Source organism: Cricetulus griseus, chromosome 3 (genome assembly GCF_003668045.3).
Source record: "Cricetulus griseus strain 17A/GY chromosome 3, alternate assembly CriGri-PICRH-1.0, whole genome shotgun sequence".
Lineage (NCBI taxonomy): Eukaryota > Metazoa > Chordata > Mammalia > Rodentia > Cricetidae > Cricetulus > Cricetulus griseus.
Genome location: NC_048596.1, coordinates 80,512,761 through 80,527,642, shown reverse-complemented (window position 1 = coordinate 80,527,642; position 14,882 = coordinate 80,512,761). Strand labels below are relative to the sequence as shown.

The window sequence follows — 14,882 nt, the reverse complement described above, 5'->3', positions numbered from 1 at the left end:
ATGGCTCTGGCTGGTAATGTTGGGCCCAAAAGGGGGTCCAACTTCGGGGAGACCAATCCCACAGAGTCACTCACAGGATGCAAGTTCAATGCAAAAGCAAAATGATTTTATTCCAATGCATTGGGGTCTTTTCCTAAGAAGAGATAAATCTGAGTTTCCAAAGCAAGCAGTTTTTATATCTTTTTGGTCACTAAGCAGGAGTGTGACAACATATTGATTCACTATAACATACATGAGTCATTTACTGATTGGTTGGGAACTGAACTTACAATTTTGCCCACGAGGGGTTTGGAATGTTATTTTGGTTTTTACACTTGTAAGGCCATGGAACAGCTAGTGATTTTTCCAGGAACTGAGTGACTTATACTTATTTTCAATACGTGGGTGCTCTGGAGCAGGGTAACCCATAACAATTTTTAGAAACCAGACAGTTGTTGAGGATAATAGCATTCCTTGGAAACTAGTAATAATAACAATTTCCAGAGACTGGTCTTCATGAACCAACCATTTCATGTGTTCTTTTTCCCAGAGCTGTGTGTGTGTGTGTGTGTGTGTGTGTGTGTGTGTGTGTGTGTGTGTGTCCAGAGTGATTTTCAAATACATGCTTGTGGGTATCAGGCTGGGTTTTGAGTTGGGGTCTTTCAGTAACAGTTAGGATTAATGCATTGCTGAAGAATTGTCTCCATTTCTTATTCTTCAGAGCCAGTGCTCAGGTTAGACCTTAGAGGGCTGAAAAAGAATTGCTTAACTAGAACAAGTGTGTTAGCTCATAGGGGTTACTATCACAAAGTGCCACAGTCTGAGCGGCTTATTAAAAAAAAACAACAGCAAAACAAAATAAACAAGAAAAACAAGAAACACCATTTCTCATAGTTCTAAAGGATGGAAGTCTTAAGTCTGAATGTCAGCATGGTGAGATTACAGGGAGGATTCTAGACTGCCAGCTTTGTATGCTGCTCTTCCATCTCCCCCCTTTATAAGGCATTATATTAATTAAGGGCTTCATCTTCTTGCTTAATAGCTTCCCAAAGGCCCCCACCTCCTAATATCATCACACTGGGGGACGAAGAGATAAAATTATTCAGTTCATTGCTATAGAAAATGGTGGGAAAGCCTAGGAGAGGCTTCACATGGGTTTATTTTATCAATCCTTTGAATGTTCATAAAGAGCCAAGTTCTCAATGCTACAGAGATGCTGACCCCCAAAGGAGAAATACAAGGTATTGTAGGAAAGGCAGTGTCACTCCAGGAAAAGCAAAACCTACTGATTTAAAAAACGGATGCGGGAGGTGGGAAGAATTAGAGAATTCAAAGAGGTGCCCCTAGATGGCACCCTTACGCTGAAGTCCCAGAGAAGCCCCGATTTTCCAAAGCAATGTCCACCAGGGTCTGATGGTCTAAGGAAAACAAACCCATTTTTCTTTTCCCCTGGGTGGGAATGTGTTATACTGCAGCTACAGGAAGTGTATGCAGCCAGACAAGAGTGCCTGAAATAAAAAAAACTTCAGTGACACACCCTTATCTTACCATGCTCCCCATGAGAGTTAATATTACTAATATCACACAGCCACAGCTAGACTTGGGCCCTGAGATGGAGACTCCAGAGCTCCAGCCCTTAGTTTTCCACTGTAAGCTCAGAGGCAGTGCTTCTGAATACCCGATGGCTGCGCCCCATCCCCCAATCCCTCGGAAACATTTTCAGCCATCACAGCTGGGAGGAGCTGTTACCATATATTTATTTATTTCGTGGGTAGAACCCAGGAATGCTTCCAAGCACCCCACAGTGCGCACAGGGCATGTAGGAAACAGACTCATCCCATCTCAAATGCCAACTACTATTGAGTAATTGCACTCTTCAGGCCTGGATTTGGAATCAGGAAACGTGGGTTTCTCTACCATGGATCCTTGAGAAGAGGATCTGAGTTTATTTATAAACCTTATCCCTTTAGCTCTCCGTTTGTTTTTGTTTTTAATCTGCAAAATGGAGATAACCCATCTCTAAGATTCCCTGACTGCCAACATTTGCACTTTCGTAATGGCTAGACTTTCCAGTCTAGGAGGTACTTCTCCGACTCGAACTCCGGAGGCGAATCTAGAACTGGATCTGTATCGAAAAGTTCTTCTAAAAACCCATCTTCTGAGGCCAGTCCACCTGAGACGTGGCCCCAGAACTTTCACTCCAAGCCACCGTTGTAGGGACTGTCTCCAAGCCCTCATTTCCTCGTTAGTCATCCTTTAGAGTCTAAAAGTTTGTAGGGGTTGTTCCTAGAGTGTGTGGTAAGAAGCAAATACTCCTAGCAAAGCTGGCAGCCGCGCGGCTGGTGCCAGGATACCGGATCCTTCCCGCTGCGGCGGGAAGGCGGGGCAGGAACCTGGGCCTGGGCGGAGAATCAGTGTTGATCCTCGGTGAGGGGGCGGGGGCCTAGGGGAGGGGCGTGGCAGAAGAGCGGGGCTTCTTCCTAGTTGAAGGAAGAGCGCCTGCCGGTGGGGAGCTCCAGCTCCCGTCCTCAATCAGGGCTGCTTCCCTTCTCTTCCTCCTACTCTGCTTTCCGCCCCTGGTGGCGGCTGAGCTGGGTGTCGCGGCAGCTAGCACCAGGTGAGAGAGCAAAGCTATGGGATGTAGAGTTTAGGGGCCCCCGACTGGCTGAACCCTCCAAGCTCGTCCTGGGAAGTGGAGGAGTTCGGCGGCGGCCAGGAGAAGTGCACTAGCTTCTTTCGCCAGTAGCTGTTGGTCTCTTGGGTTGGTCTTGAAGGTATCTGAAGCCTCGTGTCGCTGGCTAGACGCGGGTGGGAGCTCACGGGGCGAGCCCACCCACCCTTTCCAGCCATCCCCGCGCTTACACATCGGTAGCTAGATTTGGTTAAAAAATAGGGGGTGGGGGTGAGCACCAGTGCCAATCCACGAGCGAGGCCCTGCTTCATTTGGGGGAAATCTGCATTGGAAAATTTAGAGTCGCCCAGGCATCCACACCACCTCCTTAGGATTGATCAACAGGGGTGTCATGCGCCACAGCAGGAGTGAGCTGCAGGTGTCAAAGGTGGGTTTGCCCCAGAAGATCAGTGAAGGGTGCCCAAATATCCTGAGTTGTCCGTGGTCGGGTGTCAGATCTACATCTGCACGTCACACCCTTTTCTTCTCTCTGGATTCCCGGCCTTAAATTGAAAGTCTCAATACTCATCGGAAAAGGGAACCGGGATAGGTCTTTAGGCGCCCCAAAGCCCTGCCCCCAGCTCTGGGATTCGACCCGACCCGCGGCTGGAACGTTCACGGTGGCGGTTTGCTCATGGGACGAGGCAGTAGGGAGGCAAGGCTTTATTTGGAGCCTTGGGGCGGGGCCTGTTCTGGGGGAACCTGGTTAGGCCCCCAAGCTCAGAGTAGGCGGGGCGCCCTAGGCTAGTTGGGGTGGCTCCTTCGGTCCTTCCTTATGATGCTGCTTAGTGTCTGCAGAGGACCCTAGAAGAAGTTGAGGTCTGGAAATTGGTTGGTGGCTAGGTAGACGCGTGTGCTGACTGTGGTCATCCGCATTCTTCCCAGGTTTGCCTTCATCAGACTCCCCAGACCGGTCCGGTAGGCTCTTACATGTTTTCCAGCCAGAAGACGACTTGTAAGGGGGGCAGGTTGGCTTGTTTTAGCCAGCTGCAGAGATGAAATTAGGTGAACTGAAGGCTGGGACCATCCTAAATTCAACAACATTGCCAGCTGCTGCATTAACGACATAAATATGGGAGTTGGTGTAGGAGTTGGTTCTCCCCTGGCTGAGAAGAGACTCTCTTTGTAGCCGGCGTTATGAAACTATACATACCACACTCTATAGTGTAGACAGTGGTAAAGTATGTTTCCTCACTGTAACACATAATAGGCAAGTGGGATATTCAATGTGGTAAATAAACGTGAGGATCTCTGAGTTGTTTTTGACACCGTGACAGAATCTACATAGCTCAAGTTATGTGAGGTCAGAGGGTTGGCTGATAGGATATATGCAGAGATCCTATTCTGTCCCACCCAGACAGATGTTCTGGGATACATAAAATAAGAATAATATTTTATTTGAAAACCAAACGAGGGCTAAAAGTGTATCTAATTTGGCGAATTGCCTTCATGAAAAAAAACGCATAAATGATGTGAAATGAATAGTCTTGTAAATTCCAGGTTTTCTATCGACAGAAAATAATTATGCCAAGGCTTTGGGGACAGGTATTGTTAGTGAGGACCTTACCACACATAAATAAAAGGTGGCATTGTTCAAGGTGCTTGGGAGCCAAATGAAGAAGAGAAAGTGTCCCAAGTCCCTGTTGAAGGAGAAAAAAAAAAAAAAAAAGACTGGGAGGGGTAGGGGTAGAGAGAAGGGGTGAGGAAACTTGAATAGTACATATAGTTTTCTTGTTTGTCATATGTTCTTTTCAACATTCAGGCTAAAAGGCATACACACTCAGAGATTATGTCTTTCTAGCTTTTTTTATACTGTGTGTTTGTGTGTGGTATAAAACAGTGAAGTGTTTATTTATTGGTTTTTTGAAACAGGGTTTCTCTGTATTGCTTTGGAGCCTGTCCTGGAACTCACTCTGTAGACCAGGCTGGCTTTGAACTCACAGAGATCCGCCTGGTTCTTCCTCCCGAGTACTGAGTACTGGGATTAAAGGCGTGTGCCACCAACACCCAGCCATCGACGTGTTTATAATAAACAGATTTAGCTTCTTCCTTCTAGCTTGCTTGCTGGTCATTATATATTACAAACAGGAATGAGATACACACCCTTTGGAAATATTTTCATATATCTATTTAACTCATTTAGGTTCATGAAAAATAAATTGCTGGATCAATGTCTGTGCAGCTTATAAATTTGATAAATATTGTCAAGTTGTATCCATCTGCATGCCTGCCATCAGTGTGTGGGATGGTACAGGCTCCTCAGGGATTACTAATGTTTCAAGAAACTTTCTGTTTCCTTCAGTGATAGCAAGAGACAGGCGACATGAGAGGCTGGGCTACATGCTACATCAGTGAACTTAATGGTAGAAGATATAATTTATAGTGAGACTGAAAGACATTTCAAGATGGCTAAAGAAGAGCCCCCAAGTGTCTCCAGAGACTTGCAGGAGCTGCAAAGGAAGCTGTGTTTGCTGTTAGACTCCTTCCAGAGTAACTCAAAGGTTAGTCTCCAATGCTATGTATAATGAGAAATGAACACTGGTCTGAACAAGACAGAGTGTTGCTTCTTTCTCAAATGCAAATTTACAAGAAAGTCAGGAATCTTTCTCATTGCACCTTGATATGTCTGAGTTGTGCCATGTTCGTTGTGGCTGCTAGAGCATCAGTCATAATATTGACATTCAAGGTAACAGGACAATAGGGGAGTGGGAAGAACGATTGTTTTGAAGCCACCTCCAAATTAAGGAAGATTCCTGGAAGTCACAGAGAATTGCAGAACACTCCCATTTACATCCCATATAATGGCCACTCTTCAGCTGAATCTAAAGAGGCTACTTTTAGCAGACACTACTCTTTTCTTTGAAAAGTTTGGCTCATCTGCTCCCATAAGAAAGGGGGCCAGCTAATAACTAGTTTAAGATCTGAGTTTTGTTTCATTAGAAATCCATCATCCAACAGAAATGTTACTTTAGCCACATGTGCACTAAAATATCTTATTACTTAACCCTACGTACAAAGAAGCAATGGCTTAATTTTAAGAATGTATCTAAGTTAATAAATCAAAAATAGTGTCATTTTAGTATATAGTCATGGAAAAGGAAATGTTTCACATTCTTTTTTTTGTACTGACTCAGAATCCTAGGCTTCTTTGAATTTACAGGACTATTATGATACAAATTAGCCAAGTTTATCATGTTCAGTCACCACCACTCAGTGCAGTGGGATTTGAGATACTTTGCATTTGTATCTTTTTTTTTTCTGTATGCCTTTCAACAATGGTTCAGTGGGTGAAGCTCTTGTCCAGCTATCATGAGGATGTGAGTTTGAATTCCCAGATCCACATGTGGTGGAATCTTCAGAGGCAAGACTTCATTGAATTTCAGGTTTGAACCATAACAAGCTGGAAATGTTTCTAACTTATAGACGCTCCAGATTCCCACCCTTAAAATATAGGAGAAGTATGTGATTTAGAAAGAGGCCCTTCTGATAATGGCACTTCATTTCAGCCACTGGCCTCCAAGGCCCTGAGGAATGAGACACAGGAAAGACCAGTTTTTGATGGAGGAGGTGCACTCTACCACCACCACCCCCAGTTTTCTTTTCTTTTTATTTCACTGTTGTTTTTTGGGGGGGGATATTTTTTATATAATATATTGCATCCTGGTTTCCTACTTCTCTCAGAGAATCAGCACCCACCCAACTCCATGCCCTTTCTTTCTCTCTCTTTAAAACAAACAGGCATGCTGGGCGGGGGTGGTCCACACCTTTAATCCCAGCACTTAGGAGGCAGAGGCAGGCAGCTCTCTGAGTTCCAGTCCAGCCTGGTCTACAGAGGGAGTTCCAGGGCTACACAGATAAACTCTGTCTCAAAAAACAAACAAATAAACAAAAATCCCAACCATAAAACAAACTGGCAAGCAAAAAACAAAGCATAATAAACAAAAAGAAAACAACACAAGAAACACACATATACACAATCCATAAAAACACAAAATTGGAAATCATTATATACAGGCAAAAGGTTAGTAAGATAAAAAATGCCCAAACAAAGCACTGAGAGACAAAAAGTCTACAAAAATACCATTGAGTTCATTTTCTGTCATCCATCTATTGCTGGGCTTGGAGCCTGCCCATAAGCCAGTGAGACTCCATTTTCCTTCGCAAGTGGATAGCTTCTTGGTTAGGGATGGAAGCTCATGTGATTTGACCCTCTTGGTGCTGGGATACTGGCCACCTTGAATTGTGCAGGCCCTGTGCATGCTACCACAGTCTGTGAGTTGCATATGTGCATTAGTCCTTTTGTGTCTGGAAGATACTGTTTTTTTTTTTTTGTTTTTTTTTTAATCTTCCTTTCCCTCTGGCTCTTAGATCTTTCTGCCTTCTCTTTTGCATAGCTCCCTGAACCATGAGGGTAAGAGTTTGATGAAGAGATCCCATTTAGGACGGAATATTCCCCCCCCAAAAAAATCTCTCATTCTCGGAACAATTTTCCAGTTATGTGTCTCTGTATTAGTTCCCATCTACTGCAGGAAGAAGTGTCTCTGCTGATGGATGAGAGAGACGCTTATCTATGAGTATAGCAGAATGTAGTTAGTAATTTTATTGCTGTTTCTTTAGCAGAGCAATACTATTTGTTTTTCCCCTAGGCCTCTCTAATCTAGATTCTTGGCCACAGGAGCAGTGTCAAGCATGGGTTCTATCCTGTGGAGTGGGCTTTAAATCCAATCATAGTATGGTTACTCCCACAGCATTGGTGCCACTATTGCACATACAGGCAAGTCACTGTTGTAGATTGCAGAATCTGTAGCTGGGTTGGTGGTTACTTTTCTAGAGGAAGGTTTTTGAATGATGGGATCTTTCAGGGAATGGGCTTCACTGACAGTAATGAGGGGAGTGAAACCCTGAGACCTGAAAAGTGAGGGGGATGCTTGTCCTTGTGGGGTTGTCTAAGACCAGCTCTGCACTAAAGCAGCCTTCTCCATGGGGTGTGGTCTCCGATCTCTTAGCCTGGTGAATGAGGGCAACCTGTTTATTAAGGTAGCATATGGTTACCATTATCAGTTTGTGGCCAACTATAGCTTCCAGGTTGGTACCATAAAAGCATTGATGAGGTCTTAAGCCATTGTATGCATTTGCAATTTGGAGTCAAAGATCTTAGCTTTGAATATCTAGCTTGGAAACTGGGTGACTCCAAATAAGCCATTTAGTCCATTGCACCTCAGACTTTTACCCAAAGCACCTAGACCTAGGCTCTTGTTGAAAAGCAGATTTGGATGCAACAGGTGTCAGGTGGAGCCTAATGCTCCTCATCTCCATAAAGCCCTTGAGTAATGCCGAGTAGCTAGGACTTAACTCCTCTGATCCTGGTGACATTAGTCATGAGAACCTTGGCTGCAGAGCAGTAGGCACATTGCACATGTAAGAGGGTGTCTTTCTGAGAGGGCATGTGTTAGGCAAGAGAGCGGTGACATGACCTTTCCTCCTCTCACAGGACTTGACACTGGGTGGGAACGTCACACTTGCCAGCCTTCCCACAGCTCCTTCCAGGTGCCTCATTGCCTTGGGAGATGTTTCATACTGATGTCTGTGAGCCTCTGACTTGCCAGAGGCGTCTGACTCTGGCTGTACTGAGCTGGGGCAGATCAGCTCAGTCTGAGATTTGGACATAGCGCTTAACCTTGGCTCTTTGTCCTTTGCCTGCAGGTGGTTTCCTTCATGAAGTCCCCGGTGGGTCGGTACCTGGACAGGCATCCTTTCCTGGCTCTCACCATGCTGATATTTGTTAGCATGTCAGCCATCCCTGTTGGCTTCTTCCTGCTCATCGTGGTGCTCACCTCTCTGGGTGCTCTTATGGGGGCCATATTGCTGGAAGGTACCTTGCCCAAGGTTATTGGGAAAAACTCAATAGGGTGGATCGTATTTATTGAATATCTGCCATTCTTATCAAAGACTCCTCTTTCTGGTCCAACGCAGCTTGTTAGAGTAGTTAAAACACAAGCTCTTGTGTTCCATCAGCCACCCATTACCATTACTCCTTCTAAGCCTTAAATTGGACAGGCAACAAAAATGAGCAGGGACCCCAAAGTGTTATACAGTTTGTGAACAGTAGGGCATAGAGGCCAACCAGAGGCCCAGCCGGTTGATGCTAGAAGCTGAGGCTCACCCAGGTATTGAACTTACTGCCATTATAAATGATGTCAGAAATGTGAATTTTAATGGGAAAACTCCTGACTTCAAAAATCCAAGTTAGCTGCCATTATTACAAATACCCTGGCCCAGGCTCTTCTCATTTGCAGTTCATTTCAGATGAAGGCACCTCCTAACCATGCTCTCCTCCTAGGACTGGTCATCTCTGTGTGCGGCCTCTCACTGCTCTGCATCCTCTGTGGCTTGGGCTTCGTATCACTTGCCATGTCAGGAATAGCCATGATGTCCTATGTGGTGGTGTCATGCCTCATGAGCTATTGGTTTTCTCCCAGGTAAATATACATGTCAATGAAACAACTTAATTTTGGCCATTTGGGGGATTCACACAGATAACTCTCTAATCCAACTTGGTGTCTAGCAGTTAAATTTTAAGAGACAGATATGCCTTACAGTTCCATGGATGTTAAATGTCAGTTTCATACATATATACATACAAACATTTCTCCCTCGTCCATCACTCACAGAGCTTATCTCACAGCTGTAGTAGCTTCATGAGGCAGTTACTAATTCTTCTAAAAAGATATATAATGTTCAAAGGCCATCGGGTAGAGTTTAGGAGGTTGTGTGGAGGGAGGTTAACAACTGGAGGCTCGCCCATTGCCATGATTACTTCCCAGGGTGGCACAGGAGCTTGGAAGCTGCCATCTTCAAGCCTACCTTGGTTTCCTCTGCTTGTAACAGTGTGAGCTTCTCAGCAGGGTGAACATGGCTCATGTTTACTATGTAGAGTTTTTTTCCCCCATAGTGTAGCTCCTAGTGGTCTTTGTAGATGCTTGAGGGAAACCCAGCAGGCTGACATGCTTGGGAGACAATCTTTCACAACTATCTCCTGCTACTCAAGGGGCTTACAAAGGCTTTTTTGACACTTGTTTTTTGTGCTGTGTGTAGATTTTAGATTAAGTTCCCAAGTGCTGAGTCTCTCTTGTACTTCACTTAAGCTTTCGCTAATTTGATGACTGTGGAAAAGGTATTTGCCCAGTGCCAGATTCTCTGCTGAGCACTTTCCAGTCTCATCTCATTTAACCCAGGGGGAGCCTCATTCTGTGATAGGGAAAGGAAAGCCAAGTCCACAAGCTGAGACTAGCAGAGAAAGGACTTAAATCTAGATCAGTTGAGTCTGGTAAAACTCTCAGCCAAAATATAAAGTGGCTATAAAGCAGTCAACAATCTCTGGACAGATAGTAAATATTCTCAGGCATTTAGAACATGGCAGGCCTCTCAGCTCTGTGGCTGTACTATGAGAACAGATAATAAGCAAATATGCTGGTATGGCTGTGTTCCAATGGCTTGCCAAAGTTCCTATGGTCACGATTGATTTGCCAGTCCATGCTCTAAAAATCCACTAGGACCCTGAACTTTGGTCTTCTTACAGAATAGCCCTTGAACATCTTAACAAAAGCTGTCTTATTGCTTGTCTAGCATGGTCAAGGTCCTAGGCTTGATCCCCAGCATCCTCCTGCCCCTCAAAAAGTTTATCCTGTCATTATTTTTTGTCGATGTGTTTGTGATCTTAAATTGCTCAGAGATTGTTCTCACAAGATTGCTTAATTGATAATCCTGGAATCATAGCCACCTTCTCATAAGTTGCTTTGATCACTATCAGTTTTAAAGGACACACAGTGCCCTATTTGGCTTATTGAGGGCAACGCTTTGGAGCTAAAATCCCTCCCTGTCCTTGAACTCTGTTTTAATTAGGCTACATGCTTAAAAATTATACTGTAGAAAGTAGTGTAATGAGGGACTTAATGAGACAGCTCAGGAGGAAGCTGCAAGAGTGAGAATCTGAGTTTGAAATCCCAGAACCAATAAGAAAATGCCAGGCATGGTATTTACCTGTAATCTCAGTCCTGTGGAGGCAGAGATAGTTGGGTTTCTGAGGCTTACTGGCAAGCTAGCCCAGCCTGTTCAATGAGTTCTAGGCCAATGGAAGACCATGTCTCAAAGGAGGTAGACAAGTGTTCTTGAGGATGACACTTGAGGATGAAAATGTGCCCACACACATATGTGCATCCTCACACATGTGTATGTACACACACACACACACACACACACACACACACACACACACACACACTTAAAGAGAAAAGCAAAATCAGAATGGTGTTTGTTAGTTGAACACCTCAACTTGGTTCTCCCTGTTCCCAACCAGGACATCAGACATTCTGTTCCCATTTGGGAAGAGATTCTCAACTTCCTGTTCTCAGAACTCACTTCACCTTCTCAAAGGCTATTGGAGCATCTAAGGAATGGGTGCAGCGCTTTGATAACAGTCCAACTGCAAATTCTACCAGCAACTGCAAAACTGTTCACTTAAAAGGAAAAATATTACCCATCTAAACAAAAAGCATTTATTAATGAAAATGGTTATATTTTATAAACAAAATTAATTTAGCCAGGTCACATTGTCTTACATTTTATCAATAGCTTTCTCTATCTTTTCCACCTCCATCTATATGGCCAGGGCTGGCCTGGAACTCATTATATAGTTTAGCCTCAGTCTCTCAATCTTCCTGCCTCAGCTCCCTCCCAAAGTACTGGAACTACAGGTGCACAGTTCCATCCCTGGCTATTATAAATCTCTTAACTGTGTGTTCTGATGGAAGTAGCAAGGCTAGCCCTTGTACCCTGAATTTGTACCACTGTTCATGTGGTCTGGAGGAAATCTTTGAAGAGGTCCAAGCCTCACAGTGCAGCAGGTCAAAGGGAACCTTCTCCAGAGGACTGTGGAGTTGTCCGATGGTATACCTGAACCCTGTAATGATGCTTGCTTCAAATTTAGTGAAAATGTGACTTTTTTCACTATTTTAATAATATACTCCGAATAGATCTGTACCATGTATTATGTCAGTTCACTGAAGCATGTAGATCTTCTACATGTTATATGAAAACTCCACTGTTCCTCTGTGAGATAACAAGAATGGAAGGAACACAGAAGGTGTTATGATAAATTAGCTGCCTTCAGAGAACTCCTGTATTAGGAAAATCTTTAACACTCAAGATAAAGATAGTCCCTCGTTGACTGACTGAAAGCACAAGAGCTACGAGTTCATCCATGGTTTAATGGGTTTGACTCTAAAATACAAAAGATGACACAACTATTTTTTTTAAGAAGAAGGAAACAAATTCTAAGATGACCTTACTTGGGAAAATGCACTAGACAGTTTCTAAGCCACACTTTATGATCTTCTCTGTAGATAATCTTAATGTCTAAGGTGCTGGAGAGAGTTCCTAGGGTCTGCAGGCTGGGCTAGGGGGAAGTGAGGGGCCAGGGCAGCTTGTGTCTTTGTAGAGCCACCCAAATCATTCACCCCACATCACACTGGCTCTCTCCAAATAGCCAGTGTGCTTGGCTTACTCATTCCCAAATCACTCACCCAACATCACACTTGGGTCTCCCCAAATAGCCAGAGTATGTCTGGTTTCCTCATAGCCCACTACACCCAAGTTCTACAGACTGAATTTAAGATTCAGACTTCTGAAGCAAGCACTCTCTAAGCATTTACAATTATTATTATTGAGCCAGGCAGTGTTGGTGCATACCTTTGATCCTAGTACTTGAATGGCAGAGGCAGGTCAATCTCTGTGAGTTTGAGGCCAGCCTAGTCTACAAAGTGAGTTCCAGGACAGCCAGGGCTACACAGAGAACCCTGTCTCAAAAAGCAAACAAAAAAATATTATTATTAAAATTTGAGACAAGCTCTCACTAAGTTGGTCAGGCTGGCCTTGAACTCACTGGGTAGCCCAGTCTGACCTTCAAACTGCAATCTCCTTCTTGCCTGGAACTTCCAAGCAGCTGGGACCGCAGAGCCTGTCAACTGCCCAGTGCGTCCTCGCATACTTGCTTACAAAGAGCAAGAAGAGCAAAGGTTTCTTGGTTTTTTGTTACCAGGTAGAAATGTTTTTGCTGGCAAGTAATTAAAAACAAAATAACCAGAGGTAGATACTAACTCAAATAGGATTTTGTTTTTATTGCATAACCAAGAGATGGAGATAGCCAGGGCTGGTACAACCACGGTATAGTGTCACCAATATACCGAGTGCCTTCCGCCTTTCTGCACTGCCATCCTTAGCCCATAGATTTGCCTCCTCATGGTTGTAACTGCTATAGCTCCAGGTATAAATGAATGTTCAAGGATGGGGATGGGGTGGGTGGGGGCACCTGTGAGAGCCCATGAGCGTGCAAGTGAGCACAAGAAACCCTTTCTGCCAAGTGAAGTCTCTCCCTAGAGCTCTTCCCCATTTTCCCCCAAGACACTTCGTCAGATGTCAATCAGCTTGAACAGAGGTCCAGCTTTCCTACCTTCTATGACAAGAGCTCACAGAACACACCAGTCAAGAGTGATGCACATGTGGCTGGGCCATTCTTGGTGTTGCTCCTAACCTAACCATTTTGTCTTTTCACACAACAGGCCCCTGACACAGCAAAATGCCAACACTGACTGTCAGCTGGCTATGAAGTCCACGGACTTCAAGAGGCTCTACCAGGAATGAAGGGCAGAATGGAACCAGCGGTTGCTTTCTAAGCATCCCGGAAAAGCTCTTCCCCTCCCTGCTTAGATCATAGCTCGGAGAAAGGGCTGGATGCTTGCTCTGCTTCGCTGCTGCTCACTGTGTCTAAAGTCCACTCCCGAACAGGCAGTCTTGACCTTAGCAGAGTCCTAGGCCTCTAGAATGGGGAAGCTTAACCACTAAGGCCTCTGGGTCGAGTCCCAGGCCCCAACTGGGAGTAAGGTAGATGTTTTTGAAATTTAGTTTCATTTTATTGGGGGTAGGGGCTTGAAGAAAAGGGTTTTTTTCCCCAGTCATTTGAGATAAGAGGTGGAAAGAGATAACCCAAAGAGAGCCAGCTCTTCTGCCTTCATCACTTTTCTTACCAGCAAGAGCAGCAACATTGGGAAGTATGGCCTTAAAAATCCAAAAAGCAGTCTTAACCTTGCAGCCAGGAGTCCTTTAAAAAAAAATTCTCAGGGTCCAGTTGTTGAGTGCCTTGATCTTTGACATGTTAGCATTTTGTTTATACTGTTTTTAAAAGATCTTGCCATGTCAAGCCATTTCTTAACAAAGCAAACACATACTGAAGACTACAAAGGTGGGAAAAAAAGCACCTGTGTGATTTCCTCTTCATTTACTATGGTATTCTATTAAATATTTATTTGGTTCTTGCTATGCTGTCTCTCCTACCCATTCCCATATGTCAGATGCATAAATCAGATGTTCACTAAAAATGACAAAACACAGAGATAATTATCTTTATAAAAAAAACCAAAAAACTATGGCTCGTGGTTCTAGAGGTTTCAGTACATTAGTCCTGCTGATCTGTGCCTGTGATGGCACAGTATGTGGCTGGAGTTCCTGACAGAGGCCTGCTCACCTCATGGTGGCTAGGGAGCAGAAAGAACCTGGGGTTCCAATAGCCCCTTTAAAGGCAGCCCCCAATGACCTAACTTCTTCCCATTAGGCCCCATCCTCTAAAGGTTCCTTCTATCCCATTAGCATCATTGTCTGGTGACTAGGGCTTTAACACATGGACCTTGGGGAACACACAAAAACCATAGCAATTTCTCTCTATTTCATAGCCCATCCTATATAATCTGGGGCATTAGTTACTTTTCTTGTGACCAAATACCTAACAAGTAGCAACTTTAGGGTTGGAAAATTCATCTGGTTTACAGTTAATGGGGTTGCAGTCTATCATGGTGGGGATGGAGTCACAGAAAGTCACATTGCACTTGTAGTCAAGAAGCATTTAGAGGACTGGAAATGGAGCCCAGCTGAGAACCTCAGGGCCTGCCCATGGTGGGTACCAGGAGCTGAAAACATGAGTCTATGGGGAACTTCTCACATTCAAACCACAATACACAGCTTATTAAGTTGCTAGAGAAAGCACCCAAATCAAAGCTGTTTTCAAAAGGATCAGAGTGATTTGGAGAGGTAATCATTTCATTCAACCAGAACCCAGTGGTGAGATTAGTATTGTGTTTGAGACAGGACCTCACAGCAGTGCAGGCTCGTGCATTGTGAAGAT

The 14,882-nt window shown here is 44.3% G+C and overlaps 1 protein-coding gene across 2 annotated transcripts; it reads left to right on the top strand.

Moving 5' to 3' along the window:
• The first annotated feature begins 2,447 nt into the window (after positions 1-2,447).
• On the top strand, positions 2,448-14,023 carry Tmem159 (transmembrane protein 159). Of its 2 annotated transcripts, XM_027410212.2 has the most exons (6): positions 2,449-2,596; positions 3,536-3,568; positions 4,953-5,151; positions 8,354-8,522; positions 8,991-9,129; positions 13,267-14,023. In XM_027410212.2, the coding sequence occupies exons 3-6, from the start codon at positions 5,011-5,013 to the stop codon at positions 13,346-13,348; spliced, it is 531 nt and encodes a 176-aa protein (XP_027266013.1). In that variant the 5' UTR covers positions 2,449-2,596; positions 3,536-3,568; positions 4,953-5,010; the 3' UTR covers positions 13,349-14,023. The 2 variants fall into 2 exon arrangements, with proteins under 2 accessions (XP_027266012.1, XP_027266013.1); XM_027410211.2 differs by lacking the exon at positions 3,536-3,568 and having other exon boundaries at positions 2,448-2,596.
• The last annotated feature ends 859 nt before the right edge of the window (positions 14,024-14,882 follow it).